The sequence below is a fragment of the Lepus europaeus genome, chromosome 7 (genome assembly GCF_033115175.1).
Source record: "Lepus europaeus isolate LE1 chromosome 7, mLepTim1.pri, whole genome shotgun sequence".
Lineage (NCBI taxonomy): Eukaryota > Metazoa > Chordata > Mammalia > Lagomorpha > Leporidae > Lepus > Lepus europaeus.
Genome location: NC_084833.1, coordinates 21,013,949 through 21,039,909, shown reverse-complemented (window position 1 = coordinate 21,039,909; position 25,961 = coordinate 21,013,949). Strand labels below are relative to the sequence as shown.

The 25,961-nt window shown below is 41.4% G+C and overlaps 1 protein-coding gene across 1 annotated transcript in view; it reads left to right on the top strand.

Moving 5' to 3' along the window:
• HSD17B12 (hydroxysteroid 17-beta dehydrogenase 12) overlaps positions 1-25,961 on the top strand; it is a 204,323-nt gene that overhangs the window by 127,918 nt on the left and 50,444 nt on the right. The window contains exons 4-6 of the mRNA XM_062196279.1: positions 5,522-5,629; positions 19,945-20,009; positions 20,832-20,876. Coding sequence (XP_062052263.1) covers positions 5,522-5,629; positions 19,945-20,009; positions 20,832-20,876 — 218 coding nt within the window. The remainder of the gene's footprint in view (positions 1-5,521; positions 5,630-19,944; positions 20,010-20,831; positions 20,877-25,961) is intronic.

The following is a 25,961-nucleotide window of genomic DNA, read 5'->3' as shown; positions in this document are numbered from 1 at the left end:
ATGGCAAGTGATTAATAGGGTTATGTGGAAAGTTTCCAGGAGTGTAACACAGAGACAGAGCCTCCCCCTGGCAGAAATGGGAAACATGAAAAATACCTCCACAAAGTGGTGACATTGCTCGATGGTAAATATGGAAAAGATGGGGGAGGGTGAGTGTAACAAGAATTCAATAGTGGACAGTACCTAGGCTTAGAGGGGAAGCAGGTTGTTTATTTGGAGTGGATGTTGGGACATAGGATATCAGTATATTCTTTTCTGTTTTTATTAATTGCAAAATTATAAATAATACACAAATTTATGTAGATTTCACTTGACCAACCTCCTTGAGAAAATATTTAAGGGAAGTGTTCTTAATAATCTATAAAGTTATTGAATATATTTATGTAATATATATAAATATAAAATTATTATTTCTTTGCATGATAGTATTATTACTCTAAAATAATTCTTTATTTTCTTTGAGAATTTTCAGCCACAGGGTTTTACTGTGAGATGTTTTAAAGCATTTGAGCAACAGAAGAGCCTGGAGGGAATGCCTCTTAGTCATTCTTCATAGATTTAATTGAAATGTTTAATACAGTCCCAATGAAACTAAATAGAGACTAAATAGGCAAGAATAAGCAATAAACTTTTGCAAAAGAAGAACAATGAAGGAGACTTGCACTACTAAAAATACTAAAACCTGTCTTTTTTTAGAAAAAAAAAAGTTTTATTTATTTGAAAGGCAGAATGACAGAGAGAGACAAGAGATCTTCCATCAACTCATTCATTCTCCAAAATGGCCTCTACCAGCTGAAGCCTGGAGCCTGGAACTCTATTTGGTTTCCTAAGTGAGTGGCAGGGACCCAAATACTTGAGCCATCATCTGCTGCCTCACAGGGTACACGTCAGCAGGAAGCTGGACTTCGAAATGGAGCTGGGACTCAAATCCAGGCACACCAATATGAAGTACAGGGATCCCAAGTGATATCTTAACTGCTGCACCATAAAACCCACCCCTAAAACCTACCTTAAAGCCAGAATAACGAAAACTAAGGCATTACTAAAGCACAGGAATATAAGACTTAAATAGGGTGCAATTATGGAACCAGAACCTAACCAATGCCTTTATATCCCCAGAGTGGTCGGTCGCTAGATGTGATACCATGGGAACTGTGTGACAAGCCAACTCTGCAGCTGAGACAGTCCCTACAGGGACCGCTGATGGTGATGCCACGAGTGTCCTTGAAGGGGCAGTTGAGTGGCTCATCTTGTTTCCATTGCAACCTCTGAATTCTGTTGTTTCTTTGACTTTATCCCACATGCCTGAAGGGAATCGATTTAACTTCTTACAGTTCCTACTCTGGGAAAAGACTTGGCAGAGGCTCTGTTACTCTTTGGGCCTTTATGGTGGCACAAGGGTGAGAGGACCCAGAAGAAGTACCCTTCCCAAGGCTTTGTTAAAGTTTTGAATCTTCATCCATGAGCTGTTGCTGGCTTATAGACTTAGGGAAAATCCTCAGACTGGGGAGGTGGTGAGAGTGGAAATGAGAGTTATATCATGTGTATCTGGTATCCGCTTCTGTTGCAAATACTTAAAACATATTTATGTGGATGCTGAAGATTAGAAGATTCTTGTCCATTTGTCATCTCTTGGTGGGGTCAGATGCAGTGGGCTAGGCCATGTGGAGGAGGCAGTTGCCCCAGTGTACTTCCCCAGTTCATAAGGAAGCTAGCTACTCCTACCTTGGCCTTTAGAATGCTCATTATACTTCTCATCTGATTGCCTGGGCCAGCAAAAGGCAGCTCTTATCCTATTCTTATGTATATGCTGCTATTTTTGATTCACACAACCTGATAGCAGAGGTGAGGGCAGTTCATGGAATTCTCACAGCCCACCCATGGGCCTGGTGGAGAGCATGCATTTGCTATAATCCTTGGAAGGGAGATGTGAGGGGATTCTCAGATTCATCTGGAGGAGAAGTTTTCCTCGCTTTGTGAAAGGGATGCGTAAAAGACCGTACCAGCTCTGCCCTGAACATTTGTCTGCATGTGATACTTGGGATGGCAATGATTCTCCTGAAATCCGGAAGGGAGCCAACCTGAGGGAAAACCAAAGGAAGGCAGAAAAATCCTAGATCATTGAGACCTTGTTGAGCAAATGAACAAAGCAGAGCCAGGTCCTTGTCTTCATGAAGCTTAATTCTGGCGGGGGCAGATAAACACAGACAACAAGCACGTACACATAAAATACACAGTGTATTGAAGGTGGTACATGCAGTGGAATAAAATAAAGCAGAAAAGGGGGTGAAGGGTGCTAGGGCAGGGCTGGCTACATTTTTTTCAAAGAGTGATCAGGGATGGCGTCACGGAGAAGGTATTATTTGCTCAAGGACTCAACAAAGACAGGCTGCAGAGAAAGAACATTCCAATTAGGGGGAACGGTAAATGCAAATGTCCTGAGCCTATATGGAGAACATCCTGTGATGCAAGAACTGCTAGGGGCCACTGTGGCCACAATGGGAAAGCAAATGGGAGAGTAACTGCACATGAGTTCTGAGAAGTGTTAAGCTGTTGCCAAAGACTTCTGGCTCTTTTTCTGGGTGAGATATAAATGGGGATTTGGGAGGAGGGAAATGACGTGATCTGACCTGTGTTTTTTTTTTTTTTTTTAAATATTTTTATTTATTTATTTGAAAGTTAGAGTTACACAGAGAGAGGAGAGGCAGAGAGAGAGAGAGAGAGGTCTTCCATCCCATGGTTCACTCCCCAATTGGCCGCAACGGCCGGAGCTACGCCAATCTGAAGCCAGGAGCCAGGAGATTCTTCTGGGTCTCCCACGCGGGTGCAGGGGCCCAAGGACTTGGGCCATCTTCCACTGCTTTCCCAGGCCACAGCAGAGAGCTGAATTGGAAGTAGAGCAGCCGGGACTTGAACCAGCGCCCATATGGGATGCCAGCGCTGTAGGCCAGGGCTTTAACCCACTGCACTACAATGCCAGCCCCCAAATACTTTTATTATCTTGGAAAACTTGCACTAGGAACCATTTTACTTATCCAGAAAGAAAAAGAAAATTGTACTTGGGGCCTCACTGATTAATATTCTTTCCGAAAGTGTCATTGAATTTTTTCAGCATGTCTGTGTAAGATTGGACCATGTAAATGTCTTCACCACATCTCTGAGATATAAAGTAGTAAATTTGATTTAGGACTTGTGAATTGGCTTTAAAATTACTAGGGAGCTGGTGTTGTGGTGATCGGGTTAAGCTACCACCCGTGATGCTGGCATCCCAAATGAGTGTGGGTTGGAGTCCTGGCTACTCTTTGCTTCTAATCCAGTTCCCTGCTAATGTACCTGGGAAGACAGCAGAAGATGGCCCAAGTGCTTGGGCCCCTGACACCCATGTGAGAGACTGGATAGAGTTTCAGACTCCTGGCATTGGCCTGGCCCAGCCTTGGACTTTGAAACCATTTGGTAATTGATCCAGTGGATGAAAGATCTCTTTCTCCCTCTCCCTCCCTGTGTGTAACACTGCCCTTCAAATAAATAAACCAATCTTTAAAATAAATAAATAAAGTCACCAAAGAGAAATTTTTCTAAATTCCGTACATGGTGCTAGTGTGGAAAAATACTTTTCTTTTCTTTCTTTCTTTTTTTTTTTAATTTTTGACAGGCAGAGTGGACAGTGAGAGAAAGACAGAGAGAAAGGTCTTCCTTTGCTGTTGGTTCACCCTCCAATGGCTGCCGCGGTAGGCGCACTGCGGCCGGCGCACCGCGCTGATCCGATGGCAGGAGCCAGGTGCTTCTCCTGGTCTCCCATGGGGTGCAGGGCCCAAGCACTTGGGCCATCCTCCACTGCACTCCCTGGCCACAGCAGAGAGCTGGCCTGGAAGAGGGGCAACCGGGACAGGATCGGTGCCCCGACCGGAACTAGAACCCGGTGTGCCGGCGCCGCAAGGCGGAGGATTAGCCTAGTGAGCCGCTGCGCCGGCCAATACTTTGCTTTTCAAAACAAATAGGGAAATATATCTTATTTTATCTTTGGATAAAGGTTTACACTGAATAAAAGATGCCCCTTTGGCCTTTTGTTTTTGGGCATTTTCCCCTTGTGAATCTGCGGCTGTAATAAAGTCAGTTTTCTCTATTTACTGGTGGTAAATCTGTGAACCATTTGTGGTAAGATATGTTGGCCCCGCTATTGTGAAGTGATAGCTCTATATCTGGCTCTCCATTACATAAGCACATGTATAGCCCATTTGTATTGGAGCAGTAAGTATACTTTTAGCATCAAATGAGGTCTAGGTCAGTTCTTCTCTCCTGTTTATTCATGGATTTTTACCTACAGTCAACATGTTTCATTGAGTCTAAGAATCAAATCTCTCATGAACCAGCTCTTAAGTTTTAGACATAAATCCTTTCAGATCAAGAAAAGATACTTTCTATGAGGATTAATCCTACATACCCTGCAATGAACTGACATTGACTTCCATTGAAGAAAGATTTATTTTTGGAAGCAGGATTTTTTAAATTAGTTCTTTGAATTCTCAGCAAGTTCTAGAGAACATCATTCCCAGCCTGCTGAACTTCACCAAGCCAAGGGAAAGTAGGGATGATTGAGGAGGGGAAGGGGTGTTAGCACTTATGGAGTGCCTTCTGTGTGCCAAGAGCTGTTATCTGAGCTTCGTGTCAGAAGTTGAACAGTGTTACCTTCATTTTCACAAGACGATGTGGAGGCTGAAAGAGGATGTGTGACTTGCTCAAAGTCATTTTGCAAATCAGTGTGGAAATGAAATTGGTGCCCATGTGTGAGTGACCTGAAAGCCCATGCTATCTCCTCCAAGGGCTGTCTAGTAAAGGCAGAAGGAAGCATTATACGTCGCCACAGATGAGTTTTGTTTCTCCAGGGTCTCATTTCTGAAGTTATTATTTCCTTAATAGTCCTGTGTAAAGTAAAACACTGAGGTCTTTCTTGTGTCGCTATATAGATTTATGGCTGTGCATTTTGTGTGGATTTTAAAATGTGTGACTATTAACTATTAACCAAGCAGTGAAATTACAATAAGATCACATTCACTTTTATTTCCATTTTAATAAGACAGGCTTTTTATTTTCATATATCACTCTTTATGATATTTTACATCCTAAAGACTTCTTCCTGAAATTATGGAACATCAATTTGCAATTAAAATCACAAAGCCAGTGATAGTTAAAGAGTATATAGCATTATGACATGAATCATGTTTTACTGTTTGTGTATAAGGGGCTAACAAGTAGTTATCAGGATTGATTTATAAAAAGAAAGCTGATTAAGGAACATTTCAGCCAACCCTGTGATGACAATGGGATTGTGTTGGCTGAACTATTGTGTTGGCTCTATCTGATCTCTTCGAGACCTCAAGATGGCTTAAAATTCTCCTGGTCTAAATGCCGTATCACATGGTAGCAGGGAGGAGTTTGAAAGGATAATGTTATCAAATGCTTTAATCCTGATTGCCATGTATTAATTTCCCCTCTCTTCTCCTTTGTGTTTTTTTCCCCCTAGAAGAAAAATTCAAAGTGGAGACACGAACTATTGCTGTTGACTTTGCATCAGAAGATATTTATGACAAAATTGAAACAGGCTTGGCAGGTCTTGAAATTGGCGTTTTAGGTTTGTATTTTTGCCTCATTTATGGATTTTTCTTGCCTTTGTTATTTGACTTTCACAATGACTACATTTCTTCTTAGGTGTTCAGAGGTAAAGTAACCATGAGAAGAAAATTGCTTTATTCCTGCTGTTGGTCATCAGGCGATATTAATGTATATGCATTTGGATCTTTATATTTTTTGTGATATATTGACTGTTATAAAATTTGGTTATTTCCCTGCCTGCCTTATTTCCTGTTCTCTCTGTATGCATTTAGATATAGTTACCTAGTAATAATCCTTTAAGGAGGGTGATGCCGACCCGCATCCGGTGGAGGAAGCCAAGACTTAGGAAGGTGTTCTACTCCTGTTGGTTAGTACTGCTCCCCTGAGAAGTCCTTTCAGTCATGTTTCCTCCCAGTCGCACCCTTCATGAAATTCTAATTTTGTAGATATGCTAACATATATGTCTGTGCTTTATATTTATAAAAAAATAATAATCAGCCCCCCACTACCATCAAATTTCATCCCTTGAGGGCGGCCCCAGCTGAAATGCATCGATCAGAGATTTGCTTAAGGTCACATGAAGACTGAGTGGTGCAACTGGATTCAGTTTTTGCTTTGTTTTTTCTAAATCTACTACTCTCTTGTTATGTGTCAGCACTCTTAATATAAAAAAAAAGACACTTTTGCTGAGATACTGAAAGTATTTAATATTTTTATGGAGGGGCCAGCACTGTGGCATAGCAGGTATAGCCATCACCTGCACTGCTGGCATCCCATATGGGCACCAGTTCAAGTCCCGGCTGCTCCACTTCTGATCTAGCTCTGCGGTAGCCTGGGAAGGCAGTAGAAGATGGCCCAAGTCCTTGGGCCCCTGCATGCATGTCAGAGACCTGGAAGAAGCTACTAGTTCCTGGCTTTGGATCAGTTCAGCTCCTATTGTTGCAGCCATCTGGGGAGTGAAGCAGTGGATGGAAGACCTCTCTCTGCCTCTGCCTCTTTGTAACTCTCTCCTTTAAATGAATAAATAAATCTTTATATATATATATGTGTGTGTGTGTGTGTGTGAGTGTATATATATATATATATATTTATAGAAAAGATTCAACAGAAGAGTTTTAAGGGGACAAAATAGGCTTGGTAAGTTTCCCACCATTTTATTAAAGATCTATTTGTTTGAAAGGCAGAGTGACAGAGAGGAGAGAGGGAGATCTTCCATCCTCTGGCCCACTCCCTAGAAATATTTAGGAAGTAGATGAAGTATGACTTGGTGAGAGTTTGCAAGTGGAATGAAGAGAGAACCATGGATGACTTTCAGGTTTCAGACTTGAAATCTGTACCAATAGTGCCATTTACTAAAAAGGGGAATCCTTGAAGAGGAACCTTTTAAGGAAGGAGGGTTATTGAAATGTGGAGTTTGCTATGGTGTTCAAATGGGGTTGCTGGGAGTTCGATGTATGGATCTAGGTTTCAATAGAGCTCAGCAGGAGATACAGTTTGGAGATTAGATATCTATGAGTAGAACTCTCACTGAAGCAATGAGACTAGAGATCATCCAAGGAGAATATAGAGAATGTAAAGAAAAAACTGAAAAGAGGACTTTTTTAAAAAAGATTTATTTGAAAGGCAGAGTTGCAGAGAGAGAGAGAGAGAGAGAGAGAGAGAGAGAGAAAGGTCTTTCATCCGCTGGTTCACAACGGCTACAACAGCCAGAGCTGTGCCAATCTGAAGTCAGAGCCAGGAGCTTCTTCTGGGTCTCCCGCACGGATGCAGGGGCCCAAGGACTTGGGTCATCTAGTGATTTCCCAGGCCACAGCAGAGAGCTGGATTGGAAGTGGAGCAGCTGGGCCTCGAACTGGCGCCCATATGGGATGCCGGCACTGCAGGTGGCAGTTTTACCCGCTATGCCATAGCACTGGCCCCAGAGGACTTTTTTGCCCCTCCCCCCTCTTTTTCATCAACATCTGCCTAGAGTATACAGCATGAAAGATGGAGTTTTTTTCCCCCTTCCACTAGTTAGGTAGTGGCCAATGGAAATAATTTGTGCCACAAATGTGATTTATACTTTTCTAGTAGTCACATTTTTTAAACTAAAAAAAGAAAAAGTCAATTTTAATGATGCATTTTATTTTAAATCACACTTCCAAAATATCATTTTAGCAAGTAAGCATTGTAAGGAATTATTGAAATATTTTGCATTTTTTTCATCCTGAGTCTTTAAGTCTAGTGTGTATTTTACATTTATAGCATATCTCAATTCAGACTAGCTACATTTTAGCAGCTGCTATATAGGACATCTCAGCTCTAGTTCATCTTGGCCATCTGTTATCCAAGGGCAATTTTCTAAGGTCTGGCAACATTCAGAGGCATTTCTGATTGCCACTGCTTGGAGAGAGGAAGGTAGCTCTACTGCCCCCTAGTGGACAAAGGTCAAGGATGCTGCTCAGCATTCCATGCATTGAAGACAGTTTCTCACAGCTGTGCTGAGGCTGAGAAATCCTGCTTTGAAATTATATTGTCACTTAAGATTCCTGACTCAGTACTTGTTGAAACATCCATACTTCAGTTTTGATTTCTAGTTGACTACAGAGTTGTAGCTAATGTGTAATAGCACTTTCTCATACATTATCTCATTAGCTGAGCCATAAATTTAGTTTTCTTCCTATTCCACTACAAATCTCTGCTTAATCCTAAGATTTATGTAATTATTATTGACTTTTATTAGCAGATACCTACATTGATATTGCATTGTAATTTTAATTTACCATGTTTTTCATCATCATCATCATCATCATCATCATCGTAATTATTTGAAAAGCAAAGAAAGGGAGATAACTCCTGTTTGCTGGTTTACTCCCCAAATGCCCTTAAAGGCTGGTCCTGGGCTAGCCTGAAGCCAGGATCTGGCAACCCAATCTGGGTCTCCCACATGGGTTATAGGGACTCAAGCACTTCAGCCATCACTTGCTGCTTCCCAGAAAGCATAGCAACAGGAAGCTATAGCAGAAGCAGAGGCAAGACTCAAAGCTGGACACTCCAGTATGGTTTGCTGCCAATTTTATATTATTACTAGATCATATTTCTCTTTAAAGATTTATTTATTTATTTATTTTTATTTATTTTTAAAGATTTACTTATTTTATTTTATTTATTTTTTTTTATTTTTATTTTTGACAGGCAGAGTGGACAGTGAGAGAGAGACAGAGAGAAAGGTCTTCCTTTTTGCCATTGGTTCACCCTCCAATGGCCGCCGCGGTAGGCGCGCTGCGGCCGGTGCACCGCGCTGTTCTGATGGCAGGAGCCAGGTGCTTATCTTGGTCTCCCATGGGGTGCAGGGCCCAAGAACTTGGGCCATCCTCCACTGCACTCCCTGGCCACAGCAGAGAGCTGGCCTGGAAGAGGGGCAACCGGGACAGGATCGGTGCCCTGACCGGGACCAGAACCCGGTGTGCCGGCGCCGCAAGGCAGAGGATTAGCCTGTTAAGCCACGGCGCCGTCTCGATTTATTTATTTATTTATTTGAAAGGCAGAGTTACAGAGAGAGAGAGAGAGAGAGAATCTTCCATCCACTGGTTCAGTCTCCAAATGGCTTCAATGGCTGGAGCTGGGCAGATCCAAAGCCAGGAACCAGCCAGGAACCAGGAGCTTCTGCCAGGTCCCCCACGTGGGTGCAGAGGCCAAGCACTTGGGCCATCTTCTACTGCTTTCCCAGGCCATAGCAGAGAGCTGGATTGAAAGTGGAGCATCTGCACTTATGTGGGATGCCAGCACTGCAGGAGAAGGTTTTACCTGCTACACCACAGCACCAGCCCCACTAGATCATATGCTAATCAATGCTAATCTTAGATCAATGCTAATCTTAGGGTTCTTTCTCTAGTGTGAGAATAACACTTTAGTCTGAGATTTACCTATTTTCTTTCTCTTACAATTACCTGGGCTTTTAGCCCCTTTACCTTCTTTTATTCTCTTTCTCATCCCCATCTGGATCTTATACCCCAGCCTCTGTCTTGTAAGGGTAAAATAATCTTATTTATTCTGATTCCTCCTTAGCTTAATGCAGGTCTCATTTTTTTTAGTGCCCCTTAAAATAGTCTGTGTATAGACTGATATCTTGCAAGACCCAGAAATGCATATTAAGTCACAGGAAGAAATTTTTTTTCTATTGAGTATTGATGAAACTAGTCATGATAAAAAAAAGTAATCACCAATGTACATTCCATTTGTTTGAATAATATTAAGGACCAAACCATACTCAGTGTTTAATAAAGAAAATGAATATTTTCAAAATTACAAAATAAAATGTTAAAACCCTTTGTCATGAAAGAAACATTGTTTCCTATGAGATAAGTGGAAAGAAAGCAGCAATGAATTGTGTGAATTTATGCTGAAAGGTCACCATAACTTGATACAACTCTATAAATGGTTAAGGTCGGGAAGTTGGATTCTTAACTCTGTTATGTAAAAACAGCAACATCTGCTGTCTTCTTTCTGATAAATGCCAAGAAATACACATTTCAGAAAGCTTATAAAACTCCAACTATTTGGAGAAAATGACGTCCTTACTGCTTTGAATAAGCAAACAATTGGTTAACAGAATGTGATTGCTATAATGCTGACTTGATTCCTCAGGAGAGACTCTCCTGTGTGCTACAAATTGATTTGGAGGACTTTGTACAATGCATCTCAGAGAGGCGTAATTTACCAAGGCCAGAGGAACAGCCTTGGGTTTGAAATATGCCAGAGATAATACTTATTTTCAAATTCCACTACTATGGTTTTCTTTAACTTTTTTCTTTAAAGTTAGATTCTTTATTCTAGAAGGAGAAAGAAAGGTCCTCTTGTGAAAATATAGTTACTTAATTTGTGATTCATTTTAAAAGGAAATGAACCATAGCTCTATTCAAGTTTTTAATGCATCCTAGACAAAAATTTTCGTATGCCAAGTTCTCTCAAAGTCCTTTCCACCTGAAGTGTCTGGTTTATGTAAGTTGTAGAATCAAGAGAATTAATTGGTACAGAATGACCTATGTGACCATGCTGGCTCAGTGTGTTCAGAACTTTCGTCATCTGTTGACTCTTTTAGTTCTATCCTCATGCAATGTCCATAACTTGGAGAAGCCTTGTTTTAATAGCAACCACATATAGGACAGTAGAGGTCAGCAAGAGCTGGAATAGACCATATTATGTTCTTTTTTTCCATGACCTTTATAAGCATATCCTTGCTCTACTAATGTACTTGGTGAGTTTTAATTTGTATTGGGGTGGGGCAGCATTCCCATTCACTGGCCCACTCTCCAAATATCACAAGGGCCTGGGAACCAAAGCTAGGAACCGAAAGCTCAATCTAAGTCTCCCACGTGAGTGACAAGAATCTAGTTTGCTTGAGCCATCACCCCTGCCTCCCAGGGTCTACATTAGTAGAAAGCAGGAATCAGGAGCAGGAGCTGGGAGTCCAGGCACTCTGATATGGGATGCAGGTGTCTTAACCAGTGGTTTTACTGCTAGTCTAAGTGCCTGCCTTAATGAAATATTTTTTTAATTTGTGTCCTCCTCAGCTGAATGCAAACTTAGTTCTTCCTGCCCATGCAACCACTTCCCCTTAGGATTGGGGGAAGCATTTGTGTTCCATTTTTCTCCCCTAAAACCTAGTTTTTCCCAGAAAGGTAGTTTGAGCAGAAATATTCATCAGAGGTTGGATCAGTCAGCTCTGTCTCTACAGTGCTTGAGTTTTCTAAATGTCTTAACCAAAGACCTAGGTGTATTATTAGTTACTTAGGAAAAGGGCTGCTTAGCTTCCACATGGCCAACTCCTAAGTAATTGGGTTGGGATTCAGAGATGACTTCCTTATAGTTCATACCCCCAAGGGATCAAAGGAAAGGGCTAAGCGGTCCTGGGAGAACTGGGGGCTGCAGTTAGTGTGCTGAGGAAGGCCTTTCTGGGACAACTTGGAAGGGAGGGAAGTGGAATGCACTACGAAGTATGCAGCTCCCCAGTGCCAGCTGATCAAGGAAGCTGTGAGGAGAAGAGTCTTCCTTCACCGGAGGTTTGGAAATATAAAAACTACAGCTTTTCTCCTTGCTAGTCTCAGGAACTTTGGAAAATAGTTTTACCTGGCCTTCTTTTGGAATGTGGCACCTACCACTTACATCTTCTTGCGATTAGAATATTTATTTATCTGTCTACTTCTTGCTGGATCAATTGCCCTGAGAGATATGGTTATTTCAGTTAGTGAAAGACTTGGAAAAATCACTTTGAAATGGAGGATAGGCTTAAATAGGAAATTATAGTAGTAAAATTGGTGATCACTGGGGTACTGAGATGGGGAAGAGCAGAAAGGCAACAGATAGTTGGTTGAAAGTACATGAAAGATAAATTTCAATTACCTGGAAATAACCCCTTTTGCTTTTACACCCTTTTTACTGACAAGAAACAGACTTGCCCAACATTTGCCAACTGGTAATTAGCAACTTACTTACAACTTGAGCAACCGATATCATTTCCGTAAGACAGGAAACTGCAGATTGGGAGTAAATTATGCAGATACAACAAGTGCTTTCACTTTGCTGTTGAAGTTATGAGAAATCCAAGTGGAGATTCAAGGAGACTGTTGGATCATCGGACATGAATGCCATTCTTGGCTGGGAGGAAGCCTTCTTTGTGTTCAATGAGGCAGAAGCCTTGTGTTGCTGAATAGGTACCTGGGTGTTGTGGTTTTTTTTTTGTTTTGTTTTGTTTTGTTTTTTTAATATTCCAGGAGACTTATCAGGAACATTATCAGACTAAGTAGAGTGCCTCGTAGTTGCATTAGATGTGTTGACTGAGATTGGTTTCTAAAGTGAGCATAACTTTTAGAATTTAAATTTATTTCCTTTCACTTGAAAACCACTAATGGTATTAATTAACTTCAGCTAAAAACTGGATAATTAGCTCTGTGATTTCAGAAGTGTAAATAGAACCGTAAGTCGTGAAACTGATAAATGTTTCTCCTGCTAGCTAACACTTAGCTACTAACCTTGTGTCATCTTTCTTTCCTCATCCCCTCTTCTAATTTTATGTATGACAAATCTTAGCTAGTTTTGTAGTGAAGGTCATGTAGCAAATTATAATTAAACAGTGGAAGAGAGATGTTCAGTTGTATCACTTCTGACTCAATGTTTCAATTTCTGATGAAAGGCACTGCAAAGTTTAAGCCTTGTAAACTCTCTTTTATTTGGAAATTGCTACTCACAAGTGTATGAAAACTGTAAAGTTTGCAAAATGTTTTACATAGTGTTCCAAATATCATCTGTCAGAGTATGAACATGTGCTAGCTCCAGCAATATGTTAAATAAGGCAAAGCAGGAATTTTCTCTGCGTCATTTTCCACTCTCTCACTATAGACTATAAGAGTAGATCTACTTGAATGAAATAAAGAGGGTAGAGGAGCAAGGAGGTAAATTTAGTCAGTATCAACAGCTATTCTGCTTGCCTTGTAGAAGCATTTCCCCACTCTGTTGCTGATCAGACTTGTATATAATAAAATGCTAATTCAATAAATCCTTGAATAAATGACCACACAGTGGGGCCGGCATTGTGGTGTAGCAGGTTAAACCTCTGCCTGTGATGCTGGCATCCCATATGGATGCTTGCTCAAGACCCTGCTGCTTCACTCCCAACCCAGCTCCCTGCTAATGCGCCTGGCAAAGCAATGCAAGATGGCCCATGTGCTTGGGCCCTTGCACCCACATGGGAGACCTAGAAGAACCGTGGGCTCCTAGCTTAAGCCTGGCCCAGCCCCAACTATAGGGGCCATTGGATGGATGGAAGATCTCTCTGTCTCTCCTCTCTGTAACTCTACCTTTCAAATAAATCTTTTTTTTTTTTTAAATGACCACACAGCAATCACAACTTTTTCTCCTCCTTTTATTTACATGTTAAAATGATCCAGGCACTGAACTGGAGATTTTATGCATACATTCTTAAGTTATCATCTCTGTTTCCTATATAGGGACAGTAAGGAAACTGAGGCTTACCGGGTGTATTCACTTCCTCTTGTCAAAGACTGGCAGTAGGAAGCCGATACTGAGCGCTGAGTCTGAAGTGGCAGCATGGTTTTCAAGGCAGTATTTAATAATGAACTCTAAGTGCAAGAACTACACTCATGTATGTAACTACAGATGTAACTGAAATGCAGACTGAATTTTTCTGTTTGAAACAAGGAGAAGGAAATAGAGGGGAATATTTTGTACTGTTTGATATATATTGCCATTAGGCAAAATATATATATATGTATATATATATATATATTTTTGACAGGCAGAGTGGACAGTGAGAGACAGAGAGAAAGGTCTTCCTTTTGCTGTTGGTTCACCCTCCAATGGCCGCCGCGGTAGGCGCGCTGCGGCCTGTGCACTGCGCTGATCCGATGGCAGGAGCCAGGTGCTTCTTCTGGTCTCCCATGGGGTGCAGGGCCCAAGCACTTGGGCCATCCTCCACTGCACTCCCTGGCCACAGCAGAGAGCTGGCCTGGAAGAGGGGCAACCGGGACAGGATCGGTGCCCCGACCGGGACTAGAACCCAGTGTGCCGGCGCCGCAAGGCGGAGGATTAGCCTAGTGAGTTGCGGCGCCGGCCGGCCTAGGCAAAATACTTTAAAACTACCCTAATGTGTTATGTTCTGATGACCCTGGGTAAAGAAGCAAGTTGGTGGTGCTCTATGTGGGGTTACCCATGTCTGTTAATAATATTTGTCCAAAAGGATTTTTTCCCACTCATTTGTTGTCATTTGCTCCTGCCTCATGCCCAGCCCAGATCCACTAAATTTTCTGTTGCCCTCACTATCTCTATAGCAGCTGGTTTAGAAGGAAGAGAAATCTTGTGTATTTTTTAATGTAGTATATAATTTATAAGAGCACTTATATAACATTCTGGATTCGTCTGTGGATTTTTCTGAGTGTTTCAAAGGCCTCACTTATGCTGACATTAGTGTTTCTTGAAGTGTTCGGGCTGGGGTCCTGCACAGAGCAAAGCTCCCAGCCCGTTCTGTTCTTCCCGGTGAGGACCAGCTGTGCGGATCACTCCTCTGCCCACCACCACCTTCTCTGTGCACTTCCTTTGTCCTTGTTCTTGGTCCGTCTTCATCCCTGTTCTGTCTGCCTCTTGTCATCTGTTGAGCTCTTCCCAGTCTTAGAACTCCAGTGAAGAATACGCATTTGGCTTGGTGATTTAGGTGCTGCTCGGGATGCCTTGCCCGGTATTGGAGTAGCTGGGTTTGAGTCCTGGCTCTGCTCTAGATTCCAGTTTCTTTTCTTTTTAAAAAGATAAGGATTTTTGTTGTTGTTGTTAATTTGACAGACAGAGTGACACAGAGAGAGACAAAGAAAGAGATCTTCCATCCTTTGGTTCACTCCCCAAATGGCTGCAAGCACCTGAAGCCAGGAGCCTAGAACTCCATCTGAGGCTCCCACGTGGGTGGCAGGCGCCCAAGCACTCGGGCCATCCTCTGCAGCCTTCCCAGGCCCATTCACAGGAAACTGGATCAGAAGCAGAGCAGCCGGGACTCCGGTATGAGATGCTGGTGTCACCAGTGGTGGCTTAGCTTGCTGTATCACAGTCCTGGCCTCCAGCTTCTTTTCAGTGTGCAACAGCTGATGGCCCAAGTAGTTGGGTTCCTACCACCTGCGTGGGAGAACCAGATTCAGTTCCTGGCTCCTGGCTTTGGCCTTTTCCAGTCCCAGCTGTTGTGGGCATTTGAGGAGTGAACAAGTACATAGGATATTTCTCTGTGCCTGTCTGTCTCTTTCTGCTTTTCAAATAAATCACATTTTTAAAAAGAAAGAAAAGAAAATCTTGTTTATTTAAAAAAAAAATCTATTAAAGAACTGCAGTGAGAAGCTGATGGGAAAGGTTTTTTATTGTTCAAGGTCCTTTTGTGCTCTGTTGTGATTAGAAATGGAAATTCTTAGGTTACAAAGGTGCCTTTTATTTTCTGAAAGACGTGGTATGTTCCACACATAAAAGGGTTTTGTGAGTCACTGCGAAAAAATTTAAGTATCTCTGGTGCTTCACTTTAGGAAATCAAGAATACGCACCAATAAATGTATTTAATGCTAATTTAAGATAATGCCATTTTAGGGGCCAGTGTTGTTGGCATAGTGGGTAAAGCTGCTGGCTTCCCTAATGGGTGCTGGGTTGAGACCCAGCTGCTCTGCTTCCAACCCAGCTCCCTGCTGTTGTGCCCGGGAAAGCAGCAGAGGATGTCCCAAGTTGTTGGGTCCCTGTACCCACATGGGACCCAGAAGAAGCTCCTGGCTCCTTTTGGCCTGGCCCAGCCTGGCTGTTGTGGCCATTTGCAGAATGAACCAATGGATGAAAACTTTCTCTCTCTGCATTGCCCTCTTTGTAATTCTGCCTTTCAAATAAATAAATAAATCTTTAAAAAAAAAGAAAGACGATGAATGGAAGAATCAGAGTGAATCTGTAGATAAGTTTTTTTTTTTTAAAGATACTACCATTTTAAAAGGGATTTTCAATTGTCTTAGTAATGTTACTGACAATTTGTAGCATTGTTTGGTTTTGTGAATCCTATAATGAATCCTGAAATATACAGGGATGGCATTGCGTGCACCATGCTTAATGAGATTAAATTATAATGGGAATATTTCCATCCTTCACTTCCACCCAAAGCCTGTTTTCTTCCTTTGGCAAGTCACTGGAAGCGTTCTTCCTGCTCTGTTTGGTTATTGCTGCCACCTAATGTCTAAAAATGAAATTGCAGGGGTTTCCCTTTTCCACAGGATTCCCACTGTTCCACAGTCTTCTAGATAAAACTGGAGAGTAGAGAAGTTCAGATTTTCTCTTTGAAGGTTCAGTCATTGCGACTGCTGAAATAAACTGACAATGGACAGATTAACAGGAGAAAGGGCATACGAATTCATTAATGCACATGTGCACAGCAGCAATAAAAAGCAGGAAATTTAAGAGTCAGATGGTTGAAGCTTAAATACCCTCTCCCCAGGAGAGAGGGAAGCAGGTGATGTAGACTATTTCAGAGGGGGCAGTAGATGTAAATGATCTTTGTGGAAGGTGAATGGGCGCAAGTGACCTGGGCCAAGACTCCTCTGGACTCTAGGTGTGGTGTTTGATTTTTCAGTCTCTCCCTCTATGATGTAGTTTAATCTTCCTGGTTAATGAAATTTCAGTAAGAAGATTGAAGGCAATTGTGTTCCTCTTTGGTGATCTGGTCTTTAAGTAGATAAGGAAACTTCAGAGAAAAACCTCATCTAGCATCTGCTGATCCTCAAGTGCCTTTAATTTAAAATAATCAGCAGACCAAGGCGCCATATTTTGCTGTATCGTTTCCTGAGCCCCAACAAGAGTAGCAGCTGTTTATCTCCATACTCTTGAATGAGGGCTCTCTGGAAGATTACGGGTAGTATACATCCCATGAGCAAAAGGATAATACAGCAAGAAGGATTTTAGGAATCCTAATCCCTCCTATAGGACAAATTGCCTGTGTGACCTTGGCATTTACCTCCTTGTCAGCAGTTGGACCTGATGCTCTGAAAGGCCTGCCCCAGCTTTGACATTTTTAATTGTATGTACTTTTGTTTATAAAAGCACAGCTCTTTACATGACGCTCTTTCTTTGGGATAAAGTTCTCAGCGTTGAATGTGTTTTCTTAGAAGTTTTCTTTGCTCATTTAGCAGAGACAGATCTGAGACCCACCATTGTTAAAGTAGCCTTAAACACTTCTCCACTTGCTTGGTTGTTCATATTTCCTTAGCTCAACTTTGTGCTTGTGGTACATGTTAAGATTGCAAGTCTACCTTGCTGCTTGCAAAGTCCCCCTATCTTTTAAAAAAAATGGATTTTCGAAGATTTATAATTTGGGGCTGACGTTGTGGCACAGCGTTTTAAGCTACTGCCTGCGGTGCTGACATCTCATATGAGCCCAGTTCTAATCCCAGCTGCTGGATGCTCCGCTTCCAATCCAGCTCCCCGCTCATGTTCACCTGGCAAAGCAGCAGAGGATGGCCCACGTACTTGGGCCCTTCTAACTCAGGTGGGAGACCCGAATGAAATTCTAGGCTCCTGGCTTCCACCTGACCTAGTCCCAATCACTGTGGGTATTTGGAGAGTGAATCATCAGGTAGAAGATCTCTTTACTTTCTCTCTCTGTGTAACTTTGCCCTTCAACTAAATAAATGAATATTTTTTAAAAATAAAGGATTTATAATTATACTGTTTGATTTTCTTTATCATTTGGAAATAATAGCATTAATATTTCCGTGAGCTAGATGGAACTCTGAAGAAAGAAAAACCTCCAGCTACGGAGGGGTGAAGGGAGATGGAATTTGCTATACATGCTGGGTTTTTTAAAAATCCTGAGGAATATTACAATTTGGCAAAAATCTTTACTTGAGGATTCTGTTATTGTAAATTGACTTTGTAAAGAATATTTCTTTGATGCATAGCATTTTAACAGATCTTTTGGGTATTGCCGTTTCTCTTAGTCACATTCCAAATAAATTACTCATCCTTTCTCATTCTTTAGGGGTTAAAGTCAAGTCAGGTGAACACAAAGTCGTGTCTTACTTTTGACTTATTGTTAACAGAGCTTTCATAGCATTGACTCGTAGGACCTGTGGTGGGTGGAGACCCACTGAATAAATAAACATGAATTTGGGTCTGTTGTTACTGTGGTAGACACTCTCCCTATTCTAATAGGCAGTTTGCTTTGGTACTATCCTTAGCTCACATATTTTCAGACTAGATTCAAGACATTCTAATCAATTCAGAAGTAAAACCTTAAGACTTGTGGACTCTAGGTGACCGGCTTATAGCAAAATATAGGGCCCTTGTTGAGTTCCTTTGAGTTACTAATTTTGTTAACTCGTTAGAAAAGTTACTGTCACGACTATCAGGTTCTCTCACAGTTCCTTATAAGCTTTAGCAAACTGGTGAGAATTTTATAATCTTTTGCAACTGAAAGCTTTCCTTAATACTTCCCAGTGTTAGTAAACATTGCTATTGGATTTCTGTTTATTATCCAGCTATTGCTGATGCTTTTTTCTGAATTGAATATTGGAGGAGGGCAAAGGACAGCTTTAGCATAGGGTTGAGAGCGTGGCCTGGAGAGTGGGACCTCCTGAGTTTGTGTCTCAGCCTGCTTGGCTCTAGGATCTTGGACAAATTATTTAACCTCAGTAAACTTCAGTTTCCTGAAGTTTATTATCAGGAGATAATAGGAACTACCTAATACTAGGACAACTAAGGGGGTTGTTGTGATGGATAAATGCAGTTAGCTAGGTAGATACATAGATAATTATTTCTTGAGGGTTTGTTTGTTGTTGTTGTTAAAATAAATTTCAAAGCATTTTGTTTTTTGATTCCTGCAAAGTTTCTTGCTATCATTGTTTCTGTTTTTGACTTTCCCAGGCTAGGGAAAGTCACAAGATATCTGAGTACTGAAATGAGACACTTAATTACACATCAGTTTATTAATATCTTGTTGATGGTCTTGTTGCCCCAGTCATAAGTTAGGTGATTGCAAAGGGGGATACAAGGAAAGCCAAGACATGACCTCTGCCTTACACGGATGGTTTGTCACAGAGGTGTGCATTTTCACCCATGGTCTCAGCCCTACAGGAAAAGCCTTCCCTCGCCTCCCAGGGACAGTCAGGCTCCCCAGGAGCAGGCGTCCTGGCACTCTGCACATTTCATTCTTTTTGTTGGGTGCCCTTCCCTTCCTACTAGATGGTGAACTCCATCAGGCCAGAAACTTTCTGTTTTCTTTCTGCTTTTTCTAATTTCTAGCGCATGTCTAGCCCTTAAAAGTGTATGGCAAATATTTGTTGAGTGATTAAATGAGCTCCCATTTTAGAGATGAGCAAACTGACACCGGTATCGTATGTGACTTTTCCCAGGTCACACATTTCCTGAGACAGCTATAATTAGAACTCAGTTTTCAAATCTGCTTGACTATAGTAGTCTCTGATCTTTCTATTGCACTGTGAAAATAAGATCTAAAGAAAGATTAACCAATATCTACAAATAGCTATATTACAGGGGTGAACACATAGACCTCACGGGGCCGTGGAAAGTGAGGGCTGTGTGTATGGCCTTTTGTCAGGGCTTTCGGTCCAGGCAGGAGGACTTAAGTGAAGGAAAAGACATTTGAACTGGACTTTTAAGGATGGATAGATCTTTTTTTTTGATAGGTGTGAGAAAAGTCACTTTAACCACAAACAGTATTCCACCTAATTAAATCATTTTAGTTTTGATAACTTTAATTTCATTATTTCCATAAGGCTTTAAAATACATGTTAATCAGTTGATGACCTTGTCTTATTTCAGTGAACAACGTGGGAATGTCGTATGAGTATCCTGAATACTTTTTGGACATCCCTGACTTGGACAATGTAAGTCTTTCTTCATCTGTTATTTTAACAAAAATAAAATAAAATAAAAAATACTAAAAGCGTGCTGGTAAAATGATTCGGACTGTGAGCACCAGAATCCAGCTGCCTGGGTCTTCTGCTTACTGAATTACCCGGGGATCCGCCTAAGCAGGCCTGTCTCGGTTTCCTCGCCCGCAAGAAACACAGCTCCATAGGGATGGTACAAGGAATGAATGAGAAAATATTTATAACCTCGTTTATATGGTGCCAAATTCAATAATAGCTCTAGTTTTCCTGTGGTTATTTTTATGATGTCAAATCAGCTGTGTTTTAAATATTAAGGTTCTAAAAATAAATGTAAAAGTCATAATGTGTTTATAGACAGCAACATTCGATTCAGGTAACCCGGCTCTGCCAGGATGAAAGCCGTGTCCTGGCCACAGGCCTGCTCCTCGAATGAGAACTAGGAAGGCGCATCACGGAGGCAAGGACTGTGTCGTTTTTAAAACATTATCAAATCAGTGAAAATTTCCGTTCTTCCTGTTAGCAGAGAGGAAATCTCGACGGTGTTTTATTTTAGATCGACTGAGTCTTTTCACTTTCAGCTTTTACTTGGACATATATCTTATATTTTGCATATAAGCATAAATTGTACTTTTGTTAGAAAAATACTATAATGCCTACAGTAAGATAAAATTTGCTTCTTTACTCCAGTGCCTGTCATTTTCCAGGTCTCTGAGTGTCTGGGGAAGTTGTCAGGGTGTCTCTGGATTATCTAAGTGTGTGTTTAACATGGTCACTTCCATGATCACATGTACATATAATTATCAAATTTTTTTGCAGACCATCAAGAAACTGATAAATATTAATGTTCTTTCTGTTTGTAAGGTAAGCATTTTCTCTACAAATATTTCACCCTTTTTTGAGTTCTTTCTACTTAAAAAGCAAAAATATATAATGTAGTCAGTTTGTTCACTTACTTCTTGTTTCAGTGTATTTTAGAGGAAAGTGCTCCGTTTACTTATATCTAAAGGAACTAAAAAGAACTGGACACCAAACAGGTGTCTGTAGTATTTTGCTTTTTAACAACTAAGCAGCAACTGAACAGTTACTAACTGCTCTCCGCCCACAAACACTGTGGTAGGCACTGGGCATACAGATACTAACTTGGGCTAATGATAGATTTTCACAAAGATTTCATCTACATGCTATTCATCCCTAATCAATTATTTCCACTTTGTCTCCCCAACGATGCCTTTAAGTTGAGGAATTAATTGTTGTCATAAAGCAGTGTGTGGGGAGAATGAGATTATGAAATAATAAGAGTGGTTTTTGTTAACCATACATAACCAGCCTAGGCTAGATTTGTCACTTGTACATGCAAACAGAAGACAATGCAATGACTTGTCTCCCTGAAGGAAGGATAGCTAACAAATGTGAACAGCTCAATACCATTTTTTAAGGCAGAAACTGTAAAAAGATGTCATTCCTTGATTACACATACCACCTCAGTGAAAAATACTGCCTGAGGCAGAATTCCCAAGGGAGATGTCGGAGCCTCTAAATGTGAGCATCCTTATGGAAAGGTAAATCCATTTTTGATAACTTAAATATACTCTTATTTAAGGAAGTAAAAAATATTTAACTCAAAACCAGTAGAACTGGCCTAATAAATAGAAATAGGAACTTGCTTATTTTCACTCTATGGCACAAAGTCATGGTCTTTTTCTCTATCAAGGAAGTTTGAAGAAAATTTCTCCTTGTGTCTTTGTGTCCTGGGAGAAACTATAATCCTTACAAGGTAGTTTCGAGTCCAGGAACCCAGTGATCTTATGCCTACCCAACTTTGCATGTGTGGCTATGACTCTTCCTGTGTAACACATGTGTTGTTTAAGATTATTCATTCAATTTAAAAGCATCACTTATTTATTTGAAAGGCAGAGGGACACAGACAGGTTAAGTAACAAGGGGAATTGTGGGTAGATTTGGAGCAAGACCAACTTGCACAAAATTGATACTTTTAAAACATGGTTAATATGAATACATCTGTGTAGTTTAAAGGTATTCTCCTTAGCATATTTCTAAAAATGCAATCATCCTTTAATCATCTGTATAAGCCTTCAAGTTAATTAAATAACTTTATCATTTACTAGGTATATTGGACCTAGTGCAAATTACTTAACCTCTGTGCTTCGGTTTTTCATCTATAAATTGATTCTCTTTCACTGACAGAGTTGTTGTGGGAATTAAACAAGGTAACACATGTGGCCCCTTTACAAGAGAACCCACCTCATAGCAAGTGTTCTGAAACTGTTCTCTTGTTGCTAAACTCAGAGCTGATGAAGATTTTTGGAAAATATGTGCAACCATGGCTTATTTTTGTAGCAAGCAAAGCTTTTTATCAGAATTAATATCACTTCTAGTGTTATCATTTTTTATTTTTTGGCTTTTCTTTTTGAAATGAGTGATGGGGGACCAGCATTATGGCATAGCAGATAAAAACCACTGCCTACAATGCTGGCATCCCTAATGGGTGCTGGTTTGAGTCCTGACTGCTCCACTTCCAATCCAGCTCCCTGCTAGTGTGCCTGGGAAAGCAGCGGCAGATGACCCAAAACACTGGGCCCCTGCACCCACATGGGAGACTTGGAAGAAGTTCTTGGCTTCTGGGTTCGGACTGGCCCATTTGGGGAGTGAACTAGCGGATTGTAGAACTTTCTCTCTTTCCTTCTATCTCTCTGTAAACTCTACCTTTCAAATAAATGAATACATCTTAACAACAACAACAAAAAAGACTGATACATATTATTTTCTGGTATATTTGGCCAAGTTCTTGAAAACAAAGACTGTTAAAGAGTGAACATGTGTTTCATAATATAATTCATGATATGTTCACATGTATAAATTTTAATTTCTAGAATTGTTAGCCTATTAATTAGAATTATTTTTATAGAATTGTTCCTTTTTAATGAGCTAGAGATTAATCTCCCAATCATTTTAACTTCTCGGTCAGGTAAACTATGAACTGTTTTTACTCTAGATACACTGGTATTTTCTCTTAAAACATCCTGCTTGTCTACCATTCATAATGTAAAAACTTGGCCTCCAGTATCTCCCAGAATGTGCATGTTGGGCTAGCACTCTGCAGAATACTAATGATAAAAGGCCAAGGTCGTGCCCTTAGTCTGTGAGGCCCAGTCAGCTGGCTGGGCTCCATGGCCACAGGCTGCATTCTCCACACACCTCTGGGCACAGGTCAGCCTGTTTGGTAGTGATCACACCATGTCCTTGCTTGAAGACAGAATCATGTGTGGGGCAGTAAATGTGAATAAAATAGCACAGATGTAGCAGCACTATAAAGTAACTTTTAGGTTTTTTGTATTTTTTATTTTTTGACAGGCAGAGTTAGACAGTGAGAGAGAGAGACAGACAGAAAGAAAGGTCTTCCTTTTTCCATTGGTTCACTCCCCAAGTGGCTGCTACAGCCAGCATGCTGCGGCTGGCACGCTGCGCCAATCTGAAGCCAGGAGCCAGGTGCTTCCTCCTGGTCTCCTATGTGGGTGCAGGACCCAAGGACCTGGGCCATCCTCCACTGCACTCCCGGGCCACAGCAGAGAGCTGGACTGGAAGAGGAGCAACCGGGACAGGACCGGTGCCCCTACTGGGACTAGAACCAGGGGTGCTGGCGCCACAGGCGGAGGATTAGCCTAGTGATCCGCGGCACCGGCCTAGTTTGTTTTTTTTGTTTTGTTTTGTTTTTCTTTTTGTTTGTTTGTTTTTTTTTTTTTTAAATATTGGTGAAACAAAAATGAGGCACTGTTCCTACCATCTTGATAAATTGTAGAATGCTTCTTCCCTCCTTTTATTCTTCTACATCTTGTCTTTTCTTTCACATTGGCATTTTTTTAAAATAAAGATTTATTTGTTTACTTGAAAGACAGAATTAGAGAGGGGGAGAGCCAGGGAGAGAAAAAGATCCTCCATCGACTGGTTCACTCCCCAAAGTCCACAATGACTGGGACTGGTCCAGAAGCCTGGAACTTCATCTGTATCTCCCAAGTGGGTGGCAGGGGCCCAAGCACTTGGGCCATCCTGTACTGCTTTCCCCGGCACACTAGCAGAGAGCTGGATTGGAAGTGCAGCAGCTGGGAAAAACCAGTACTCATATGGGATGTTGATGTTGTAAGTGGTGGCTTAACCTGCTACACCATGATGCCGGCCCCCAAGTTTTTGGTCTTGTTTTTGTAAACCAAATTCTATTTAAAGATTATTAAGGAAGTTTGCTATTTAAAATTCTTCTCCATAAATCGATACAACCATCCTTTAATTAATCTTTACTATAAATCTGAATTTTTCTGTCCATTTATAGTGTACACTTATAACGCACATCACAAAACAATTCAAAACTCTTGATTTATGGAGAGGCCAGTGTGTTGTGGCATAGCAGGTAAAGCTACCACCTGTGATGCCAGCATCCCATATCAGAGCACCGATTTGAGTCCTGGCTGCTCTGCTTCCAGCTTCCTGCTAGTGCATCTGGGAAGTCAGTGGAAGATAGCTGAAGTGTTTAGGCCCTTACCACCCATGTGGGAGACCCAGATGGAGCTCCTGGCTCCTGGCTTCAGATTGGCTCAGCCCTGACTTTTAAGGCCACCTGGGGAGGAAACCAGCAGATGAAAGGTCTGTCTCTCTGTCTCTCCTTCTCTCTCTCTCTCTAACTCTGCTTTCAAATAAATAAAAAAATTTTTTTTAAAAAGCGTGATTTATGGAATTGGTCAATCATGGAATTAATACCATCGGGAAGACAGCCAATTAGTTTTGTTTCTGCTATAGGCAGGACTGGTGTAGTTATCATCTCTGTGGTGTAGTTGACTAGTGACGGTTCAGGTGTGAAAGCGGCTTGAGCAGAAAGTGAGTGATGTGCAGTGGCTGACCAGGCAGCAAGAAGGGGGTCAGGGCCTGATTGAGCAGGAACTTGCATGCTGTGCTCTACTGGACAGAGAGCCATAGAAAGTCTTCACGTAGAAGTAAGGTGTGATCCGACCTCTGTTCTAGAAGGTCAGTTGTGGCACAGTGACATGGCACTGTGTGTTTCAGAGTCTGTGTGTTTGTATCATTTATGCTCAGAAAAAGACATTCACCTTGATGAAGTTTTGTGTGTGCTGCTCACAGGTTCAGGGCTTTTTGGCTCCGCTGTGATTTGCCCTATATATATTGCCATGAATTGCATGTGTTATTCTCCACTTGATGCATTAGGTTGTTGGAGCCAGAGCCACATTTTCAGTAGCAATGACTGTGTGGAGCCCCAGAGTCACTTAAAAGAAGAACAGAATGTGTCCGATTACAGAATCTTGGAAGGTTTTATGGTGGCTGGACATGAAGGGAACTAGAGCATGGTGTCTGCAGCCTTGATCCCACAATAAATTTGCTGAAAAAGGCTTATATCAGGAAAAGAACAGTTCTTTTCCCCATAAATGTTGGTCCACATCTTCTCTCCTCATGATGGGGGCTGGTTGACTGAGGAGTATACCAGGAGTGACTTTGGACTTAGGCCTCTAATTCACAGGCATTAGCTGGGGGAGAGCCCAGCATCTTGTTGGGAGTCCTGTACTAGCTACATCATAAGCATTGAGTCACTTGGCTTTACATTGCTTCACACTCAATGCTCCCATGTGGGTGGATCAGGTAAGTGCAGGACACTTGTGTCCTGCATTCCCACCGAGGAATGGTACAAGCGAAATGCCCTCAGATGGGAGGAACTGCAGATCATCATCAGGTACAGTGGTGATACGGTGCAGAAGGATACTGGGGAGGAGGTATGAACCAGAAATGTTTTTTTTTTTTTAAGTTTTATTTTATTTATTTGAAATCATAGTTACAGAGAGAGATAAAGACAGAGAAAGAGGTCTTCCATCCACTGGTCCACTCCACAGATGGCCATAACGGCTGGAGCCAGGAGCCTCCTTCGGGTCT